General features: G+C 34.8%; 1 protein-coding gene across 8 annotated transcripts in view; it reads left to right on the top strand.

The window, feature by feature from the left end:
- Positions 1 to 25,124, top strand: part of LOC131437613 (uncharacterized) — a 524,049-nt gene that overhangs the window by 453,771 nt on the left and 45,154 nt on the right. For 5 of the 8 annotated variants that reach the window (XM_058607079.1, XM_058607083.1, XM_058607081.1 and 2 more), the window contains 2 exons: positions 18,590 to 18,790; positions 23,511 to 23,812. In XM_058607079.1, the coding sequence (XP_058463062.1) occupies positions 18,590 to 18,790; positions 23,511 to 23,812 (503 nt within the window). The remainder of the gene's footprint in view (positions 1 to 18,589; positions 18,791 to 23,510; positions 23,813 to 25,124) is intronic. The other 3 variants (XM_058607084.1, XM_058607082.1, XM_058607078.1) reach the window with 1 other exon arrangement.

The raw sequence follows: 25,124 nt of genomic DNA, 5'->3' as shown, positions 1-25,124 counted from the left end.
GGCCTTTTTTGGGCATTTTGCATCATATTTGAAAACATCTCGAGCGAAATAGCAATAGCTATGACTATTACCTTTTAGTTCTTCAATAGTCTACGGTTTGCTAGCATACACCTTACTTATAAAAAAAAACCCTGTTTTGGCGAAGGGCACCGAATGACTTTCGTTTTTTTTTCACGTTAATCACACAGTTTTGCTAAGAAATTGCGAAGTCATACAACATATCATACATTTATTGATTATTTTTATGTTAAAAATTATGGATGTACCTTAATTGGCACAAATTCGTGTATTGTTAATTTGCCTTTACATTCAGGAAGAAAAAAATATTTTACTTCACTATAGTGTTCAAAACTTTGAAATTATTGATCATAATTTGATGTATCAATAATATTCACATTTTACAAATCAAGTTCTGATAAAATTTCAATAGAACTATCTATCAGATGAGACAGAGTATATCGTAATTATATTTCTTCATTGGTATAAATATGAAAACGAGCTACAATTTTTTTTATAATTCTGATATGGTCTTCTGATCAAAATATGTTATAATTATGTTCGCTAAGTTAAATTTATTGAACGCGGTTGCAATATAATCACAAATAAAATAAAATAAATAAACATTTAATTGCACCACATGAAACCTAGCTTCGATAGAACGTCAACTCGTGAAGAAAACTTCCAGTGATTCCTGAATTCACATACTAAATCATGGAAGATGGAACAGTCTAACCTTTGATCGATTTGCTACACCGAACACGTCAGTAAGCTGATTTACCTTCTTCATAATATCGATCATTATTATTATTATTATTCCTCTCATGCTTTCTACCTACATTGCATCGATAAAATTCTACTGTAGTCCCAACCCATCCCAACCCTTTAGGGGAACCCCCCTCCTCCCTTACTGGGTACATCGTTCGGCTCAACCCAGCAAACCGCTCGTCATAGTAAAAAGAAACCCGATACAAACGTGTTATACCATCTTCGTGTTGTGTCTTGGGTTTCTCCAGCAAAACTACGGTACATTTTACGCCTTAAAGGCAGAACGAAACACGGTGCTCCATTTACCGTAACTATAAAAAAATCATATACCATCGTAACAGTGAATACCAGTCGGTTGGTAATCGATGAAGTTTTTTATTAAAAATGGATACAACATGAATTTTTAAGTTTTATCATTACAATTCTCCAACGCGCTGCAGTCTTCAAGCTGCTTGAAAATTCAGATATCCTTTTCAAAACAAAATTAGCGCTAGGGGCCTTGTGTGATAACGGACAGCTGCAGTATTTCAACCAAACATTGATCCACTGCATTCTTAACTGCATTTGAAATGAGAGATTCAAACCGCAATCATTATTTTATTATACTTGTCACAGCTCTGTGTTGCCTTACAGGCTCTTCCTGATATCAAAATCTTTCATAAAGGGTGTTACAGTAAAAAATTGGCCAGCTCAAACTGAGTACTTTTTTTTATATTTCAATAAGAAAATTTTCACACCCATCATTTTAAAGAAGTGTTTTTGTTTACCACTCTGTGTACTCTCTGTTCAATTTTGACATTTGCATGCAAGATTTTGCTTGCTAAAATCCAAACTATTGGCGAAATTGTTAAATGTAATCAATTCAACTGAAGAACGTTTGTCTACAACTAGGTTGAAGCAGAAACGAATAGTATTTCTATGAATTGAATTATAAGAGATATTATCTCTTCTCATTATCATTATTTGTATGATCTATAGTAAAGGTAAATCTCCTTTTTTAATGGCTTTCACACATCTGATGAATAGGGCAGCTAAGATTATTTACCTTCTATTGAAAGCATTTCTTCGTGACACACAAGATGTGTATTTCAAACAACCCGTGGACAACTTGACAGCTCCCATCCATCGAGAATATAAGTAAAAGTTTTGGTTCTCTGGTTCCACAATGGCGTCGTAAATAGAATAACATTTGGAAATAACATATCTCTTTTTCGACAATCTGCGGTTTAAATTTTTATATTTAAATAAGTATAATAAATTTTGCTAGCCTTTCTTGATATTTATAAAATAATTATGATGATTAGTTACTATGGTTTAGTATAAGTATAATTTTTCTCTTTTCATCAATAGAATCAATAGGTTTAAAAGTAGTTCATCACATTTCAATGAACAATGAACGTGAAGTAAGGTAACATATTCTACTGAATCTTGAAGAACAATACTAGTAATTTGCAAATCAAGATTAAATCTATGGTTCTCTTATTTTTATCCGAGTCGTTAGAAGATCATTAAATAATACCAAATACTCCTACAAATGCTACTAATTCCTTGCGTTTTCATTGATACGACTAAATACGTTAGGTACTCTTTAGTCACACACCACATTTCAAAAAACACTTCATTTCTAACTCTATCAATTACTATCAATAGTTATCTTTTTAAACCAAAGAGAAGACGTTGGACAGAATCAATAAAAAAATAGAAAGATTACAAAATACGCATGTTTATGACGTGTGTTATAGATAAGTTGATATGCAGCGCTGTTAGAAAAATTCGCAATATTTTGATTTCATTCAGGAGTTCTTGCGTGAGTCACAATATGAAAATTACGCTCCTTTTAAATATATTGCTGGACGCATACACAGTGACCGTAAATAACGTAATGAAGTACTGGTTTCTTTTGTAATCTTTTTGTTACGTAATTCATTGCACCCGTATTGCTTAGGTACACTTGCGCCGTTCTGAATTCAGTGGTACATATATGAAACAGGCTCATTTCTGTCAGGTTGTGTATGGGTTGATTTCAAATGACCCACCATGAGTCTCCATAATTGAAAATATAATTGGGGCGCGTAATCATTTATTTGTTACGAGTTTGATCGAAAAAAAAAACCGTAGAATCATATAGCGCCGCATTTAGAGTAAGCAGTTGAATATTAAAGCTGCACTGTTGTTGGAATTAAAGTCAAGTCGCAAAACCTTTTATAATCCAAAGTTGAACACTCATTAGCCCTAAGCCTGCGAGTCGAGTGAGATGAGATGTTACCCAAGTCACGCAATTCTGACAGTCGAATGCAGTGCGAGAAGTCACCATGGATGAGCTCTTCCCGTATTCTTACCGGCAATTACGATGACAAGAACCAATAATCTTGAAGAACGTAAATCTTTTGCGTCAGAATAAGTATTCGTTTCCTCGTTAGAATACAATACGAATTCGAATTCCAACAGACAGTAGTCTTTTGGGCCCATATCCGATGCATATGGCGCAATTCGAAACACAATTCATGCCATTTTTTTAACCACGTGGCACCCACGGTCAACACATTTTTCTCATTCATTAAAAACAGTGTACACATTGCCGTGTGATATATAGATAATGCTCGAATATTTTTTTAACAAAAAACAAAACATTTGGCGTAAAAATAAAGTAAATACAGTATAGCGACTTTGAAAGAAAAGAGTACATTTTACAGTACGCATTTTTCTTAATATAGTGAATGAAAAACAAAAGCAAATAAATTTGATCAGCATCTTTCGAGGAAAACAGTTTGAAAAAATGGCATGCGAATACAGCAGTCTAACTGAATAAAAGAACCGAGCATGTTCAGCAGTACTCGGGTGCCACGGCGTTTATTTGTAGTCATTTTTCTATAGCAATCTCTTCGCCAGCTGTTTCAGCCCTCAATTATTTTGTTTTTTTTTTTTCGTGTGTTTCACATGCAGGGTAGCTTAATTGGCAAAACGATTTCCCCGGATAGGAGCTAGTTACGAGTTCGAGTCTCGTCTCTGTGGTTTTCGTTTTTTGCAATTTTCATAGCACAGTTGTATTCGCATATCAGTTTTTGAATCTGTTTTCCTCGTTAGATACTGATAAAATGTAGAACTAGCTCAATACGGCTGTACGCCTTAACAAGACAAATCGTTAAAAGCAAATAATTATCAAATGATTTATTTACATAGTCTCTTTTTTTTCTTTTTTAGGGCATTTCTAAGTTCGACAAAAACTAAAAAAAATGCTTAAATTATTCATCAAACATCTCTTGAGAAGCGTATAATTCTTCTTGGTTGAGAAATTTTTCTTTTGTTTTTAATCATCAAAATTTTGCTCAATTGTTTTGACGCGCTCTGAACAAGAATTGTTGTTTGCATGTACTTACATTCACATTCACTATGTGTTGTCACTATCCTTTCTGACGTTTTGTACTACCTCAAATTCGATGCGTTAAAGAATTGAAATTCTGTATTAATTTTTAGTTTGCAAAATATAGTAGATTTTAGTGTAAAAATACAGTACAAATTAAAATAGAGTAAATTAGAGAGTAAAATACAGAACGCAGTATTAGGATCTAAAATACAGTACAATACTGCATTCAGTCGGTGTTGAACAGTCGTTCGCACCGCACGCGTATAGCTCTTGGCTCCTGGAATTTTTTTTTCTGGCTACCTAGAGTTTCATTGATTCAAGGCTTCAGTCTTTTTCAAGGCTACCTGAATCACTAACTAAGTGACTAAGTGATACAAAGAGTGATATTAGAGTGACTAAGTGATACGAAGAGTGATATTAGAGTGACTAAGAAATTAATCAGCCTTTTTTAAGGCTAGCTAGGAGTCTAATCGAAGACTAATTTAGCCTAGTTAATTTAATTTAAAATTTCATTAATTTCAAAAATGCCTGCGTCCAACCGGAAAGGCAACAAGCCTAAGGCTAAAAATAATTCAATACGGAATAAATCACAATCCGTTATTCAACATTTTTCTAATAACATTCATGATCTTATAGAATCTGAATGTAAAAATAAAAGACAACGGACGGATTTCCCTTCCGTTGATCCTATGCCGTCTAACAATATTTACGAGATTCTTCCTGAATCCGATTGTAGCGACATAGAAGAAAATTCTTCAAAAATTCCCAAAATGGACGCTTGTCGTTCTGGGAAGAAACATCAATCTATGCCACCAGTGACGGTGATGATTTCCGACTTCAAAGCATTCCGTACTGAGCTTTCTACTTTTCTCCCGGAAGTAAAAGTCTCATTTCAAATCGGACGAAGAGGAGAATGTCGAGTCTTGGTGGATGGATTGGAAGATTACGAAAGTCTTATTCGATATTTGTCCGAAAAACTTCATAAATTTTATTCATATGATATAAAATCAGACAGACCTTTCAAGGCTGTCTTGAAAGGATTATCAAATGATCAAAGTATTGATGAAATTAAAAATGAACTAAAAGAATTGCTTGGTTTTGCCCCTTCCCAAGTAATACTTATGAAAAAAAGAGCGAATGGTACTTCTAAACCACGCTCTGGAATTTCCCATGAACTTTACCTAATACACTTCAATCGAAGTGATGTAAACAATTTGAAAACTTTAGAAAAAGTACGTTTCATTTCCCACATTAAAATTCATTGGGAACATTATAAACGGCATAATCGTATTGCAAACTTAACGCAATGTCGTCGTTGCCAAGGCTTCGGTCATGGAACCAAAAATTGTCATATGGATATACGGTGTTTGAATTGTGGTAAATCGCATTCGAAAGACGCTTGTCCAATGAATGAAACCACTGATAAATTTTCATGTTCAAATTGCAATGGAAATCATAAATCCAATTATTTGAAATGTCCTGTCAGGGAAAAAATTTTAAACGCTCGTTCGCTTAGACAACAAGTCAAATCAACGACCTTAAATTTACAGAACATACCTGAAAATTCTTCTAAGGCACCTGCCAATTCGTCTTCTAACGAAAACAATTTATTGACAGGTAGATCGACCTCGTCATCATCTTCTTCTAATGTCAGTTATGCTGGTATATTAGGTAGAAATCTATCTCCTATTTCTTCTAATGTAAATAATCAAAACACAGGACCGCCTTGCAGTTCTTCTTCTAACGAAAACAATTTATTAATAGGTAGACCGACCAAATCATCTTCTTCTAATGGCAGTCTACCTACAAATATTCCTTCAATGCCATTCGCTTCTTTAAATGAAGTCGATTTAGGCGATATAACTGAAAATAAAATGATCTACCTACAAGATCAACTTTTTCAAATGATCATCCAAATGAATTCGACTTCATCACTTTTTGAAGCATTTCAAATCGGATGGAAATTTGCAAATAATATTATAATGAATTTAAAATTTAACAGTGATGTTAAATAATTATTTGAATATTTTAAATTGGAATGCTCGATCTTTGAAATCGAGTGAAGATGAATTTTATAATTTTCTCAAAGTTCACAAAATTCATATTGCCATTGTGACAGAAACTTTTCTTAAACCAAATGTAAAATTGAAAAGTAATCCACATTATGTGGTTCATCGATTTGACAGGTTTACTGGAATTGGTGGTGGAGTTGCCATTTTTGTCCAACGGCAAATTAAACATCGAATTTTACCTTCTTTCAATACTAAAGTTATTGAAAGCTTGGGAATCGAAGTTGAAACCATTCATGGAATTTATTTCATCGCTGGAGCATATTTGCCATTCCAATGCACCGGCGAACAATTAAATTTCTTTAAAGGCGATTTGCAAAAACTTACAAGATATCGATCGAAATTTTTCGTAATAGGGGACTTAAATGCTAAGCATGTCCAGTGGAATTGTAGGCAAAATAACAGTAATGGTAAAATACTTCATAATCAACTCTCAGCTGGTTACTTTACAGTTCTTCATCCCAGTAATCCTACTTGTTTCTCTTCCGTGAAAAACCCGTCTACAATTGATCTGGTTCTAACAGATCAAAGTCACATTTGTAGTGAACCGATTACTCATGCTGATTTTGACTCAGATCATCTTCCTGTAACATTCAGACTTTCCAACGAAGCTATAATTAATCCAATTAGTTCTATTTTCAACTATCATAGAGCAAATTGGTTGGATTACAGATCTCACATTGAAAATCATGTGGATCATGAAACTATTTTAGAAAATTCTGCGGATATCGACACAGCAATTGATAATTTGAATCATTATATTATCGAAGCTAGAAATCTTTCAGTTCCCAAAGCTCAAACTAAATTAAATTCTCCTATCATCGATGACAATCTTCAACTGCTCATTCGGTTGAAGAATGTTCGTCGACGACAATATCAACGTTCTCGTGATCCTGCTATGAAAAACATAGTTAAGGATTTACAAAAAGAAATTAAACATAGATTTACTCTTTTGCGAAATGAAAATTTCGCTAAAGAAGTTGAACAAATTAAACCATATTCTAAACCTTTCTGGAAACTTTCTAAGGTTCTTAAGAAACCTCAGAAACCTATTCCTGCTCTCAAGGAAGGAAATCAAATACTTCTTACAAATGGCGAAAAAGCTCAAAAACTTGCTCAGCAGTTCGAGAGTGTCCACAATTTTAATTTGAACGTTGTGAGTCCTATTGAAAATGAAGTCTCACTGAAATATGATCATATTTCAACCCAAGTGTTATCACACGATGACATTATTGAGACGAATTTTGATGAAATTAAATCAATTATTAGAAAACTTAAAAACATGAAGGCTCCTGGTAATGATGGAATTTTTAATATTCTTATTAAAAATCTTCCCGATGTTGCCTTGAGACTCCTGGTTAAAATTTTCAACAAGTGTTTTTCATTAGCTTACTTCCCAAAAAGATGGAAAAACGCTAAAGTAATTCCTATCCTAAAACCTGATAAAAACCCAGCAGAAACATCAAGTTATCGCCCAATTAGCTTACTTTCTTCTATCAGTAAACTTTTTGAAAAAATTATCTTGTTAAGAATGATGACTCATATAAATGAGAATTCAATTTTTTTACCAGAGCAGTTTGGATTTCGTCATGAACATTCAACTACTCATCAACTTGTCAGAGTAACGAACATGATAAAATCAAATAAATCTTCTGGGTTATCCACTGGAGTTGCTCTTCTAGACATAGAAAAAGCATTCGACAGTGTTTGGCACAAAGGTTTAATAGCAAAAATGTCTGATTTCCAGTTTCCTATTTATTTGATCAAAATGATTCAAAATTATTTAACTGATCGTACTCTTCAGGTTAGCTATCAGAATTGTAAATCTGAATTGCTACCCGTACGAGCCGGTGTTCCGCAGGGTTCGAGTGTAGCTCCAATCTTGTATAATATTTTCACTTCTGATCTTCCAAATCTACCCGTTGGTTGTCAGAAATCGCTATTCTGTGACGACACAAGTCTGTTAGCCACAGGTAGAAATCTAAGAGTGATCTGCAGTCGCCTACAAAGAAGTTTAAATATTTTCAGTGATTATCTGTCAAAATGGAAAATTAAACCAAATGCAGCAAAAACGCAATTAATTATCTTTCCTCACAAGCCAAGAGCTTCTTTTCTTAAACCAAACAATAATCACATTCTCAAATTGAATGGCTTGGAATTGACATGGTCTGATCAAGCTAAATACTTAGGTTTAACGTATGACAAAAAACTCACTTTCAAGGATCACATTGAAGGAATCCAGGCAAAGTGTAATAAATATATTAAATGTTTATATCCTCTTATAAACAGAAATTCTAAGCTCTGTCTAAAAAACAAATTGTTAATTTATAAACAAATTTTCAGACCAGCCATGCTTTATGCGGTACCAATTTGGTCAAGCTGTTGTTCCACCAGGAAGAAAACGCTTCAAAGGATTCAGAATAAAATTCTGAAAATGATTCTGAAGCGTCCTCCCTGGTTTAGTACAAATGAGTTACACAGACTCACAAATATAGAACCATTAGATGTAATGTCACATAATATTATAAGCAAATTCCGACAAAAATCGATGCAATCTTCAATTGAATCGATTCGCTCTCTGTATTAGTTAGTAAGTTAGTATATAAGTTCCTTTTCCCCATTACACAATACAAGTAGGTTTAGAATTTTCCCTACACAAAAATCTCAGAATTGCGGAAGCAAATGATGTCTTCATGGTAATAACCAAATCATATATATATATATATATATATATATATATATATATATATATATATATATATATATATATATATATATATATATATATATATATATATATATATATATATATATATATATATATATATATATATATATATATATATATATATATATATATATACATATATATATATATATATATATATATATATATATATATATATATATATATATATATATATATATATATATATATATATATATATATATATATATATATATATATATATATATATATAACAGGGCTGAAAAGTCACCACTTGTGGCTGAACACCCAATTTAAATCTTAATAATTGAATTTTAACTCATATTCCAATAAATAGTTATTTAATAAAAAAAAAAAAAAAAAAAAAAAACAGTACAATACTGTAAAATACAGTACGGAGCTATCTCACGCAATTTTGAGTGATGGTTCTCGAAAACAATTTTGGTGAACTTTATTGACGGTTTCCGCTGTAATTACTTACCAGTAAGTTTCAGTACGAGTACGTTTGAACTCAACATATCACTGACAAATCGATAGCCCGAAACCAAAGAGCCTAACTGCAAAGGCAGTTTCTCTTTGTTTACTTTTTGTTTTAGGACTTACCGGATTTTATATTTGACGCCTTACTCTTCGCAAAACTTTCAGGTCAAAAACCACAAGCTTTCGATTTATATTGGAAACTTTCAAAAAATTTCAGTAATGGCTCCGTAATGATCAAAAGAAAAAGTAAACAAAGAAAGGCTCTCACTTGCGGCTATGCTCATCTGTCATGCGAATATCGAAATGTTTGTTTTCTCTTACGACTTACTTTACTATGAGGCGTCTTGTTAAAATTTACCTTGTACAAGAATAGGTAAAAGACAATTGCGAATATCTCTTGTTCTAGTTATCGCAACAACAACATAATTTTTTCTCCATATCATCGGAAATATGGTCAGATATTCATGATGAAATTCTCAGTACTACGAGATAACTCAAAATTGAAATTTTCTAAAATATTTGGTATGAACGCGCATTAAGGTGAAATTCAGTGCCCAGATAATGCGAGCTAAGCACATAGAAATACGGAGTATTTTCATTGGTTAAATGCAGTGGACTTACAACATGTTTTGTTCACTAGAAAAAAAACAGACTCTAACTATGTATGCTTATAAACCATGAGTATTTTTAATTGACTAATATGAAGGAGACACATTTGTGCAAGTTGTTTAAGACGGTCAATTTAGTCATTCAGTCATTCCTATTGCGAAATTTTTCATTCATTGGAATTTTTACAATACATTATCTTGCTGATTATTATATTATTGCATCATTTTATTTGAAAAAACTGAAAAATATTCAAACAAAATCTTTTTATATGGGATAGAACCTGGCTTGTAAGAACATCTTACTAAACATATCCAGTTTATGAAGTGCAAATCATATGTTATCAGTATATAAATAAATAATGTTTTACCATTTCACGTGAATTTTGGACGGAATTATAGATACGAAGTTACATTGCCCTGAACACGCATCCAGGGCCGCCGAGAGAAAAAAAACAGTCCCGGGGGATTTGAATACGTTTAGTGAGCAAATGTGCAAAACCAAACTAACGACTTAACTCTATTTTGGAGGATTGAACGAGCAAAAAAGAAAGCTCCCAAGATATAATTTGAATATGACCAATAAGAAATATTCTTAAATTTTCGAATTTCCACCTCCCTCTAAAAAAGTCCGGGTCCGACGATTACATGAGCAATCGGGAGCGGGTCATTTCGCCGAAAGCCATTTCGCCGAAAGCCGTTTCGCCAAAAGCCATTCCGCCGAAAGTCGTTTCGCCGAATAGGTCATTTCGCCGAATAGGTCATTTCGTCGAAAGAGTCATTTCGCCGAAAGGGTCATTTTTCCGAAAGGGTTAGTTCGCCGAATGGGTCATGTCTCATGTATGTTATGTCTCATGTATAACTGATGTGGCGCAGCCACATAACCGAAGCCAAGCTGAGTCAGCCGCCGACCCGCCGTCGGAAGCGGCAGCCTTTTGCATATAAACCTGTAACCGCCTCGTTTGCCCGGTCTACTCAAAGCCAGGTTTCTTTTCTATAGTTAGGTCCGAACGAGCGGTTGCGAGGTGGGACAGCACATGAACCAAAACGATGTGGTGTAGCATTAGATATTTTTTCATTTTCACTTAATAAACGGAAAATAGCACATACATTTGCCTTGTAGATATACCTATGCAATTGCCTCGATGCTTAGTAGCTAACCGTCAACAAGTTTTCTTGGGAACTCCGTTCTGAGGTTCATGAATCAATCTTTATTCAAGAGTACAAAAATCAATCAAGAAGTGCAATTGTAAATCAACAAAAAGGGCCGTTAGCGCCATCATCTTTCATTTGTCTTTATTTTAAATCAATTCTTATTACGATTTTTCGGATTCGGCGAAATGACAATTTCGGCGAAATGGCTTTCGACGAAATGGCATTCGGCAAAGTGGCCTATTCGGCTAAATGTCATTCGGCGAAATAACCCTTTCGGCGAAATGGCCCTGATCCGCGCAATCATCACTTGTCAAGTAAATGCAGATGCTTGCCGGTAGGAGTTTCATGAATTGAATTCAAATTGACACGCAATGTGCTCATGAGAAGTTTTCATCTGTTTGTGGTATTTCGGCTTTGTGCGACACTATAACTTCCAATCTTAATAATATTATTAACCCGTGAAAAGTTACTCGGACCAACACTTTGAATAAAATTGTTTTGTTTTAGTGATATCGGATTTAATTTTAGCGGTAGTTGAATTGAAGCAAAACAATGTACTCTCAGCGCTAGCGCATGAAAAGTTCGGCGTACAAAGGAACGGAACGATAAAAATGATAAATCAAAGATGTTTTAGTTTTGGATTTGCACATGATGTATACAGCAATTCACACTGAAATTAAAAAGCGTATCGAGCAAATGCTCTTGAGAGCTACCTAGTTGTAGGACAGAATATAGGAAAGTGTAAACGTACACGAATTATTATCGAATTATTATAAAATTATTAATTATTAGACTATCCTTTATCGATAGGGATTCGAGAAGGAATCGTCTGAGAGGCAGACCTAATAAGGCTTATGTCAATTTTGTAGACATTTGTTATTCTCAAAACTTAAAGCCTCAAACCAAAAGTTTCTTGAATCAAATTTTCTCAAAATTGAGTTGTTCAATTGGTTAAAATTATTAACCGAATTTACTTAAATTATTTTCAACATTTAATTTGCAATTTTTTATAAAGTTTTTTCAATATTTTCCTAGTTGTGTGCAACATAATAAATTTTACTGATAAAAGTAGTGCCTCTTTATTTTTTGAGTACTAACGATAATCGGAACACCGTGTCAGTCTTGTTTAACCGATGCATGAATAATGCAACGACAAGAATAACTTTGGCCGACGAGTATGAAATCGAATTCCAATCAGTTAGAGCCACTGTTATTTCCAGAGTCGTGTGCTGCTTGCTTTTCCAGGAGATGTTTAAATCTAGTACCAATAGCCAGAGGATAGAGGCCACTGGAAGTAGATAAATGAAGTAATATAAAATAAAAACTTTCCGAATAAAGAGAGAGATCCGTGCGGGTTTGGAAATAAATCATCGAATGCAGCCATTCGGATGATTTCGTTATTGAGTTTTATTAATAAACGCTTCGGGGATACAATCTAGAATGATTTTTATTGCTTCGTTTGGTTGGTTTATTGTGTATTTTCACTTATTCAACCAAGCGGGGTAACAAAAGCGAAACGCTAACTTCATATGACACCGATTTATTCATGCAAGATGGTTTTAGATTTACCATACCATTCGTTATTAATTAGCAAATCAAACACAACGTATTATGGCATATCTAGCAGCACGGTTTTCATTCCAATATATGTCAACATAACGCTGTTAAATGTGCATATTTCATCGGTTATCCATCTGATATTTTTTTTATAGAAAAGTCATTCCAGATCAACCTTACAGTAAAATTTTAAACTTAAACGAAAAGAAACGGAAGCGACCCAAAAAAAGTAGAAAAGATTTGAAACTGGTTTTAAAAATATTGTGTGTTGGCTCACAGTTGGCATTGGGCCTTTTTATGAAGAATATTGACATTTTGAACTTAAGTGTGTAATAATGCAATATTTTATTTTGATTTCTATCGCCATTCCTAATTAATAGGACGAATATAGAACCGACGATAGGATGATTAAAAATCCATCGAGATGAAATTAGGAGCAAATTAGTGAACACACCATAAGTGTTTTCAATTGTTTTATGAATATTAATTTAATTTTCAAGAAATGTAAATCAATTCTCAATGTAGAAGAAGGCGAAGTAAGCTGAAATGTGAAATAGTTGCAGTGATTTTAGTGGCTAAATCAGGTTTTTGAGGCAATGTCCTTACAAATGACAGATAACTAACGAGAGGTGTCTTAATGAACGCTAGGGAGATTTTTTATAAGGGACGCCATCTACCTGTCAGATCGGGGACTTATTGACTGACGTGTGATGGTAATTTTGTAAACAATTGTAACAAAACATAATATTCTTTCGACTGAGTGAAAGAGGAAAAATTTAAAATTAGCACGGTTTGTAAACATTTCATTCCGCTTCTATTTGTTGTTATCTCACTGATTCGATTGATTCGAAGCCCCACGACAGTTTTTCTTTTCGAGATGTATTACCAGGAAATTTATCCATCATGTCACGCAAATGAATGTACACAATGTATATCCAGCACAAAGCAACAAAGTAAAACTGGTCAGTGATTATAAATAGCACAGCGGACATCTGATGCTAGAGAACCATAGCACTCCGTCTACGGGAATGGTTCCTTTCCGCCATCCACCATCCCTATGCCCCATTCGAAACCGGTATGGAACGGTTATGCATTCATGACCTTCCCTCGATAAACAATACCGCTGTGAAGGTACACTTTGTATTTGTTCATTCGCTGCAATGGAAGGGCTAAAATCAATCCGATCGTGAATGGGCACGGAAGATTGTTTTACCGTTTCCTAAAAGCAAAAGTTGGTTGCACTAAATGGTAAACATGCATGGAAATGAGTTTAGCAATTGTCAATTGAATTGCTCGTTTTATACCGGTCAAAATTATAAAGTAACGCAAATTCTTGGCATTACATTCCTTTTGTAGAATTTGACCTTTCTGTTTCAACAGATTTCGCAGCTGATTCATAGCGTATAGAATCATTGCATGGCTAGTGCTACGATCCTACTGACTCCAAGAATCCTTCCAGGTCGAGACTCGAACATACAACAACTGGCTCGTAAGACCAGCGCTCTATGCATCGAGCTGCCAACCCGGCCAAAAGCATGCTGAATTCGATTCTGGTTAACTTTTTAGTGGAAACTTGAAAAAAAATCTCATAAAATATCTGCATTCGATTGGTTAAAATTGGGTACAACTAATCAATTGTTGTTTTTTCTTTCTAAATGTTTTAGTTTTTGTTTTTCAATCTTTCACTTGAAAAAATATTAAGCACCCCTACAAACGAACATTCCTCTTGTGCCAAATTTCATGCTACGCAGAACGATGCGGTATTATTTATACATGACGCGAAGCATCCCCGATGCCGAACGAAGCAGAACTGCTACTAAATAAAATTCGAGGTATAGACCAACGATCGAAACCGTCGGCCGTGCACGAGGAATCAAGAGGATGACGCCATGATGGCATACTGTGATTGACTCGTGAAAATATAGGTCGATTCAAATCAATTTTTCAATATTATGCTATTGAAATACTGAAACGATGTTCCCATACATGTTTAAGTTAAATGTTTCCGAATCGATTGGTTGTTAAAATTTATCAACCCATCAACAAATGACTGAGTTATCATCGTTAAAAATTATGACAGAAAAAGTTAACGCGGCTGTTTTTGAAACTTATAATGGACACCCAACCCCGTATAGTGTAGATTTTAGGCATTTCTAATGCCAAAATGCTGTCAGGACATTTCTAATGCCAAAATGCTGTCATTGAATCAAAATACTGTTGTTATAGGAACAATATAAAATTGCAATTAATTAAATCTGTTCTAGCAATGTTATTGATTTGCGATTATATTCAAAATGTATTTATTGACACACGTTATAATTTCTTTAATAAAAAGTTGATATGTCGAGATACATGAAATATCGTATGTTTCGGTGAATGCCATTTCGTTGAAAGTCATTTCGCCGAATGGGTTATTTCGTCGAAAGAGTTTTTTTGCCGAAAGGGTCATTTCGCCGAAAGAGTCATTTCGGGCTTACATCACATAATGAATTATAAAACTACAAATTCTGATTATTCATCAATATTATCTATTTATTTTTATGTCTCCTGGATAATTAATATGGTACAGCCACATAACCAAAGCCAAGATGGTTCGGCGAAATTAAGCCACAGAGGCGACGCCAGCTGGGTTGGCCGCCGACCCGCCGTCGGAAGTGGCGGCCTCTTGCATACAAACCTGTAACCGCCTCGTTTGCCCGGTTTATTTAAAGCTAGATTTCTTTACTTTAGTTAGGTCCGAACGAGCGGAAACGAGGTCGGATAGCACACTAGCAAAACGATATGGCGAAGCCACATTCAATATTTTTTTCGTTTGCACTCAGTTATCGGGAAATGCCGCAAACAATTGCCTGGTAGATATTCTAATAAAGTTCTCTTGGTAATTCCGTTCTGAAGATAATGAAAAAAATAAAAAGAAAAAAGAAAATAAAAAAATCATTTAATCCTTTTCGGATTATTTCAGAAATACGATTGTAGTTCAACAAAACGGAAGTGAATATTATCATTTTTCATTTGTCTTTATTTCAAATCAATGCCAATCACAATATGAAGACTATTGAAGAATTCGTCGAAATGACCCTTTCGGTGAAATGACATTCGGCGAAATAACCCTTTCAGCGAAATGACCCTGATCCGTATGTTTAACATAAGTAGTATATTATATTTAAATTTATTTTTAATAACAAGATTAGTGAATAGAAGTAATTAATCTGATCTGAAAAAAGCACAATGAGCAACATTATTAAGTACAATTCAGACGGTCCGCACCTTCCGTCATAGTCACCCTCCGTCACTAATAATTTGAACAAATGATTGATGGAGATGGATATTTATCTTTCAACATTAAATCAATCGCTTAGAAGATGCAATTTTGCAGCACACTTTTAAGATAAGATGATGGTTATTCAATAACATGGTTCTCACGAAAACAATGAAGTAGATAATTGAAAGGGGGAAAACATAAACTGCTACGCCATGATGAGTCAAAGACGAAACGTAAAATACATCAATTAAGTAGAATTTTTGTCTGAATTTCAAGCGCATATAATCTTAGGCTATTCGCAACGCTGTATTAGATATCTGTTCTAAAATGACAGGCTGTCGTATATGTAGTTTAAAGCTGTCGCAAATAAAACTTGAGCTTGATGATCTCAACGCGAAGATTTAAAATCTGTTCTAGATTTGTCTGTTAATGTATTGATGTTATGTCAACTCATTGTGATGTTTCAAATCAGAAAAAAAAACAAACAAAATAAATGTTTTCGAAAACGATATCAAGTTCTGTCACCAACTTCTAGAGAAAATTTCCCGATGATAGTGAGCTACAGTGCCTTTAAATGATACTGTATTATTCAGTGCAAAACAATTCCTGCTTATATTACAAATTTGGACGCTTTGACATTTCGCAGGTCAGATCTCACTACCCAAACTCACGTAAGAAATTTGAAACAGTATTCTATTCGTGTTTCAAATTTTCATAATTTCAAACAAACTTGTCGAGCAGTTTTAAATCTGTTTCAAATTTGTGCTCGATAAATAGAACTAGATCTCAGCGTTGTAATTGACATGGTTCGTCGTAGATCTAAAATAGATCAACCCATACGCAGAGATGTCCATCTCCTCTGTGTGACGAAGAGCAAGCAAAATTTCTCCCCTCGCACTGACAACTTCAATGAGAGCTCTTCTCTTTCACATAATACACCACTGTTGTATAAAGTGTGCACGCATCATGAGTGCGTTTGTTTATTTCCTTTTACCTCCTCCACTGAACCGCACCAAAGTGCTAGAGCAGAGCTAATAAATTCTCCGAGGTGGATGCAGATACTTTCACAGAGGTGTACACGCCGGTGAGCACTCTGGTGTATGGTTTGCGTAGAAGAAGCGTGGGGCACGCAAAATCAGCAAAATAAAACAATTTATCGTTAAATTTTCGGTTTTCATTGCAAATTTTTCATAGCAAGGCCAGATCTACTCTCTATTAATTGAAGTTCACAGAAGTGTTCGCTCACCATCACGCGCCAGTGATCACTTGGGTGAATTCAGGCGAGAGCACGTGAGAGCGATTCGTGCGGAGAGAATGTTATTCTCTCGCACCAGCTTCTTTCAACACAAGCACGCACTCAAAGTCTGTCTGTCTGGACACTGAGAAGAAGTGCGCATTCCTCTTTGTGTGGAGCGGAGCAAATGTATGCGCAGTGTATAATTGAAACCTACACCCTGGTGTATTACTCTAGTGAAATGCCATCTCTGCCCATACGTAATAAAACAGCATTGCGAACAACCTTAGATCTCAAAATGTGATTGAGAACATTTTGTTATTTGCAATCTTATTAATTTATGTATCTCAGTAGAGATTAGTAATTTGTATGCATTGTTCAATTTGTGTAACACCAAAGCAGTAAACGTTTCATAATTTCGCACGATGTCTTTTTTCGTCATGAACAAGATTGAATTTATCACTAAGCTGCTGATCTATTATCACATGTTATGGAATCAAAAGTTTATGATTTTAACTGAAGAAATGCTTGATTTTGCATCGCGATTTTCTGCTGTCTCAGGAATGTAACAGCATTCAAACAACGCATTTTTCAACCACTTGATTTTATGCAAATCAAAAACCATATCAGTTGAATGAAGAATAAGTTGAATCAACTATCGCAAAAATTAAAAACTGCGATATCGTATTTTTTATCGTAGGACTCTCCGTGTAAAGAAAACAGGAATATGTGAGAGTTATCCAATACCGGTAAGCAATTGAAATACCCGGAAGCATACAGAAAATTGAAATAATTCCAAATGGTTCTGTGTTCTAAAATTATACCATACCGCATACCAAGCACCGGTTTATGCAATTTGGTCATACCGTAGCTTGTACAAATAAATCGATTCGACTCGATTCCACGATTCCGAAGCCTTTCGATCAATTAGCACATCTGAGCTATCAATCATCTATGTTCTACATGAAATATTCATGAAACTAGCTGAAACAACTAAATGCATTTAATACAAATGTATTCATACTATTTACACACTTCCTTTGTTTAGGATTCACAATATTTCCGATTTTCAAATAAATTCTCTTTTTTTTATTTACTCATACCTTAACCACACATACTCGCAACGGTGAAAACATTGCTTGCAATCGAATCATTTCCGAGATTTTTCCCGTCGCTTTCAATCAGCATCATCTCATTCTCAACATGTTATTCGATGCCACGCTTCCAGAAAAAAGACATTGATTCTGATCAAACTACGTTTTCCATTTTCTCTTTCTATTTCAACCCCATCCACGGTAATCAACAATGCAAACAATGGCGCCACCCCGCATCCGGTTCCGGCTCCGTGTCCGTCAATTACCACCGTAAAGCAGCCTTACCATCCTTGGCCGGAGGAACCATCTTCGGTAATATCAGAGCGATGCACAAGAGCCCGAATAAACTCGGCGATATTCGTGTCGTCCGAGGGTAGAGGATTCGATTCGATAGAGTTCATCCGCCGTTACGGTTCCCAGTCGGTGCTATGCCGGAAGGCGCGTAGTGCCGAGAACGTGTCTGCTGCCGAACGACAGGTAAGAAAGGTGTACTCAATTAGACGTTAATACCCGTAGATATAGGACAAAATCACTATAGATAATCACGATTGAAATTCACTCACCGTTGAAAATAGTTATGAAATTGGCCCACGGAAGTAATTATGCGGCTGGCACATAATAATCTTATCATATTCCATCTAACGGCGTTCTCACTAAATGTCTGTCATATTGTAATTAGCATTTTGATTAGCATGGCGCACATCAAAGCTTCCTCGTTGGATATTTTTTGATTAACTACTCGTGCAATTAGTTACATTATATAATGTTCTATACGGAAAGCCATCTAATGTTAAGATACAGTACCGATATCGTTTGAAATATCGCCAAAGTTTACCTTTTGTATGAATAACCAATCAGAAATTGATTTAAAGCGATAGATCTACAAACTGTTAAAAGCAGAGATGATTTGTCCGCAAATCTGCAGATTTCTTATATAGTGCCGCAAACATTTTTTGTTGCAGACTTGAAAAACTGAGTTTTACGAAGACTTTCGTCAAAATTTACCGACTTTTGAAATTGTCGCGATGCCATATTTTACAAATGAGTTGAAGCACGCAGACATTTTTTCACATTTACAGACTTTGGCAATCCTTTCTGAAGATATTTTTTCCTGAAATCTCTGATTGAAAGTAACGCTAGTGAACAGGTAAATCTTCTTCAAATTTGAAGAACTGCTCTGCCAATTGATCTCTCCTGGATAAAAGGCGAATTCACATTACAAAATGACAAACGATTGAACAAAGTTTAGATTAATATCATTTAATTTTCGAAGCAACCACTCAACCAAAAAAATTGTGCAAAAATCGGGTATGTTTAAGGTATTATCGGAAATTCTCAAAAGGTTTGTCCAATTTTTGGAGATGTTTTTCTTGCATTGAGAAATACCTGAAACATTTGAATTTTGAAACATATTTTTCACACTTCCGAATTTTGCACAACTCTGGATTTTTTCGTAATAAGTAAACAATTTCTGAACGCGTTAAAATTCTTTGGTTTAGTTTTTTTTTATGTCGAAAACCACAATACACTGAGGTCTTTTTTACGCGATTTTTACGCGGCTGTTTTAACAAGGATTTCTGAAATTACGTGTTTTTTTACTCGGATCTCCGAAATTACGCGGATTTCTTGTTTTATCTTAGAAATGCATGAAACGTCGAGATCTGGTGTTATCCCTAATTTTTTTTTCAAGTAAACACTTTTAAATTGAGAAAATTTTCGAATATTCAGATTAGACCAGATCTTGACCAGACGTTTAATGCATTTCTAAGATATTTGGCACCAAAAAATTTTTTTTCTTCAGTTTTGAGTTTTTTTTACGCAGATTTCCGAAGTTACGCGGTTCTGTTTCGGGATACGTATGTATCCCCCGCGTAAAAAGAAACCTCAGTATATTTGATTTTTGTTCTAAAAAACAACAATCACCTAAGCGGTTCCATTGAAGCTCTTTGAGAAGTAAGCGCATGGTTCTTAGTTCTAGTAGTTATGCACCATGTGTATCCTTGTAATAGAACTTTAACGCTTGGTTGAATTTTTCTTTAGAAAAACTAAAAAATTATGATTTTGCACATTTTAGAAATGTGTATGAAATCGAAGCACTTCAACGCAAAAATTATTTTTATATTACTCCAAATCCAGAGTAGAAATCTACAAAAAAGTGTAGATAAATGTGTTTCATTTTTTTTAATGCAAGAAATTTGTCTTCAAAAAAAAATAGAAGACATATAAACCATACCAACAATGCCCAAAGCACCTCTAATTTTGTTCAAATTTTTCGATTGCTTCAAAATTTGAATAAAATGAAAATCAGTAAAACTATCCTAGCTCCGTAGTGGCAGTTGAATATTGAGAAAAAATTTTTGCTCTTTCAAATATGGTATAGCGACATGAACTCTCTTTGAGGCAAATTTCACATGCTTATCCGGCTTCAGCCTTTTCATCTATATGCTAGAATATAATTTCATAGATTGAAAGTAAATATTTGTCTTCATGATGACCTTCATCCAAAACGCAGCCGCTCTCGAGATATTTGGACAAGTAATTTGAAAATCTCTGGCAATTTAAAAATGATGCACAATTTTGTAAAAATTATGATATTTAAGAAGAATTAATAGGAAATGAAGTAGACATTTTAAGGAAAAAATTTCTGAATATAAAATCTCCAAACATTGGATAAAAAAGAAATTCAAATATTATAGTATTATTGGGCACTTCGAGGACAACAAACTTACAAACTTAGTTTTATTCTTTTTCTATTTCATGATTACTCTATTTTCAACTGAAAAGAAAACGTGAGCTAAGTTTGTAATTTTTCAGGGGTTTCGTGCAATTTTCTTTTTGAACAAGTGAATGACAATTCTTTGATAGCACTATCGAAGAAAAAAAAGGTGGGTTCTCCTAGTTATTTGGAGATTTGTGCCTTGCCGTGGCTTCTCATCATTTTTCTTATGGAAGGGAAGTATAAAAGGAACACGAAAGAGAAATGTGAAGTGGGTGAGGTGGGAAAACAGCACAAAACAAAACAAAAGTTGTTCTGCAACCACGAAAGGAAATGCACATTTAATAAAACCTCCAAACTCCGAGAGGATTTAGAGATTTTACAAAAGCGACACCATTCTGCTTTCCTGGGATAATGCAGAACGATTCGCAATATGTATGAACAGAAGTAAATTCGGCACCCCAGAAGGTTTGGCAACCAATCTGCTAAAACCTTTTAAGGTAGAGAACTTACTCCAAGAAGGACTATGAACTCCCCTGACTATTGCTCCTTACCATACTGAGTGAAAATCGATAGAATATCCTTCAATTTTAGCTCACCATACACAAATTCAACCATGTATGGAGAACCAAAAACCTGAATACGTAGTTGCCCAGTTACCTATCAGATGCTATGAAGTACGCTATCGCACACAAACAACACTATAAACAACCAAATATTATATGAGAGCAAATAAACAGAAACGAATTTACTATTGATGGCTTTAGTTCCACTGGAATTCATATAATATGGAGAATATGAAGTCATGGCTCGGGGAAGACCAGTTATACGGCAAATATGCCGAAAAATATACATGTTTGCTGTCTATGCCTTCAATTAATCAGTCTAGTCAGGAATTTTAAGCACCACAAGGGCAAAGCCCACAAATGTTCCACTTACGACTGCCTTTTTTAGGCTCCTGCAGTCAATCAGTCATCGGCACGGATACACACCTTAACTTGGGAGCTCATATTTTTGTGGTCTTTTACGACATGGAACAGGAAACCAGTGGATCAATTCTTGATTGAAAATAATTCCACCGGATACCACACGGCTTACCTGTTTGGTGGACTTATACCATCGGGACAGGTGGACCTTAGTGTTATTCTGAGCCAATTGGGAACCACCATCTTTGATAGTACTATCAAAGAAAAAATAGATGGGTGAGTAATGTCATAGACATAACTGGAAGGCGTTAATACGAATAAAATTGACATACACCTTTCATACTTCCGGATGTAGAAAATCATTCATATTAGTAGATTGTGTGAATCTTGCAATTTCTATTGCTTTGCTCTCAAAATTGAAATGGTGCATCTATAACGATGATGAACAAATGCAGTTTTGTTTTAGATTTAGATACTCATTAGAGTTAAACCTCACCAAATGGTCTGGGAATATTTCAATGGTTTAATCGATTTGCGAAATATATGTTTACAACATAATGAATTTTTTTTATTTGTTTATCTACTTAAAAACTAAAATTGCGAATCAAGAGTGAATTCTGGAATTGGATTCAAAAACTAAATACGAAATCTTGGACAGACTCATAACTCAGTAGCAAAAAATTCTGAATCGGAGCAGAGATCTAGTAATCAGGTCATATATTTAGAAATAAGGAATTAATTTTAAATTCTCAACTTGAATTGTAAACCATAATAAAGGAACTGAATTGAATTCTGAAACTGAATTTAGAAATTTGATTCTGAAACTGGATTCAGCAATTGAATTCTGGAGAAGTCAGTTCTAAAATTCAGCTTCGGAGTTCAGATCTACCATTTAGTTCCAGAAATTCAGATTTAAAGCTTATATCCTGAATTTTGTTCATGAATTCGTAAGTTAAAATCCTAAAGCTGACCTCTCGATTCAGTAATCAGTTTCAGATTCCAGAATTAGAATTCAGTTCCAGAGTTATAGTTTTCAATTCTAAACTTGTAATCTGGAACTAAATTCTGAAACTGCCTAAAGTCTAAAGCCTTAAAATAAATTCTAAACTTGTCCAACATTTTTCGAATAAAAAAGGACGAGTTCAAGTACGAGCAATTTAAAATAAAGTTTCTGAAAATCTATTAAAAAGTTTTTAAAGATATCACGTTCACTGCATTCTGAGATAATCGCTATTCTGCGATTTCCTCATCCGTAACTTTGTATATAAATCCTTAATCGGTTTCCTAAAATGTGGTAATAAAAACAGAACGCTAACATTCAATGTGTCATCTCTGGGTCTCTCCCAATACACATATTTTAAATTTATATGATGTGCAAGCAAAATCAGATTAAGGTGGGTGTTTAAAAAATTTCAAAACAGCCTGGTTTTTCCATGGAATATTCGAACTGAATTCTTGAAATGAAGACCCGTTCTTGGGATGACATCGTAGATCGAAAAAAAACTACATTTAATTTCACAAGGTTAAATCTATAACCCTTTTTCCTTTTTTCTAGCGCCGTTTCTCCGAATATCCCGAATGGGAGTCCGAAGAGAGCAAACAGAACTGCAGGGTGAATGGCAACAACAGCTATGGGAACAGCAGTGCCGCCGGCAACAATCCGCACCAGGATTCGATAGAACTGGTGGAATGTCATCGGGAGCCTAGCACCACATCGAACGTAATTAGCACTTGCAATCCGAAAAGTAGCAGCCCTAGCAGTAGCGCCAATGCCAACAACAAACCGACGCCAAAGCTATCGAACCTTCCGACGCTCTCGGTATCGGGGCCATCGCCACCACACGAGGAAGAATTTTTGTAATGTACCACCACCAACTTATATTCGATAGGTCGTAGAATGTTTGTATGCTGTGAAACACCCAGAAGCACACAGTGTCCATTAAAATGCGAACAAAATCACACAAATTAATCACATTTTGCACTCAGACAGTCAATGTATAAAGTGAACAAAGTAGCAACATCATCCATCTATAAATCACATTTACTCTAAGCAACATCAGTGAAAACAAACTCATCCAAACACCTACAGAAATATCGATCCAACGCTAAAACCACATGTGCTAAAAGCCTTATCAAGCCTCAGCGGAAATTGTTTCATACAATCACGATTCCAAATTGTTTCACCATATTCAGTAAAATAATCCGCTAGCGAGTGTGTTTGCTTTTCTCCACTCATAGTCGTTTGATCCTGCCACATAAAAGCCCTCTTATCGTAGCAAAGCTACGGAAAAATGTTCGTGTTGTGTATGTGCATCGGGTTTGTCGCCTGTTGACTTAATCCGTGCTTTGTCATGTAAATAAATGTATACTTTTTCCATGAGTGTTTCCCATAACTATAACCATAAAACAGCAAAAAACCCAGACCAATGAAAATAATCTTTGAATCTCACACAGTGACGGAAAACGACGACTGAATGTAATCGCACATTCTTCCATTCAAGGAAGCTGTATAATCCAACCAAAAATATCATTGTCGAACGGTATATTGAAGGTCTACAGCAGCAAGCGGATTTTCGAACATCAAAATTTTCTCACTTCGAAATAAAAAGATAAACTACACCCTGACCCAAAAATTTCACCAAAAGAATCATTCCAACGAAAAAAGGATGCAAATCCGATAACATAGAACAAAAATAAAAAGGATCCAGCTACAAAACATCACACCCACGGCGGGAAACTTTTGACGATGAAATGAATCCACAGTGGAAAGGGTTTTCACATTCTTTACCACATTAGAGGTAGATGATAGGATGTAAATAAAAACGGAAACTGACCGCTTCCTGTGGATTTTCATTTCAGATCCGTGTCGATATATTCGACCTCACAAAGAAAACCTGGTAAAATCTTGATAGAAAGATAAGTATTTATCTAGATATCTCAATCAACTGATCGTGTTACCTCTAGACGAATCGATCGACAGCCAAAGTCATTCGACCCGGAAGCATTCTCAGTTGGCAATTTGCGGTTTCCCAAGGTTCCTATTGATCGAACCAAATGATTTGTAATATCCCAAAACCAACGTAAAAAATCTTCTTTTCTTAGTTCTAAACTGTTTCAAGTAAGCTGTGATTTGAAGAGAGTCATCTTTACTAAGCTCTTTATTTTCACA

This window comes from Malaya genurostris, chromosome 3 (assembly GCF_030247185.1).
Source record: "Malaya genurostris strain Urasoe2022 chromosome 3, Malgen_1.1, whole genome shotgun sequence".
Lineage (NCBI taxonomy): Eukaryota > Metazoa > Arthropoda > Insecta > Diptera > Culicidae > Malaya > Malaya genurostris.
Note: the sequence above shows the minus strand (reverse complement) of the source record. Positions and strands in the feature narration are given on the sequence as shown.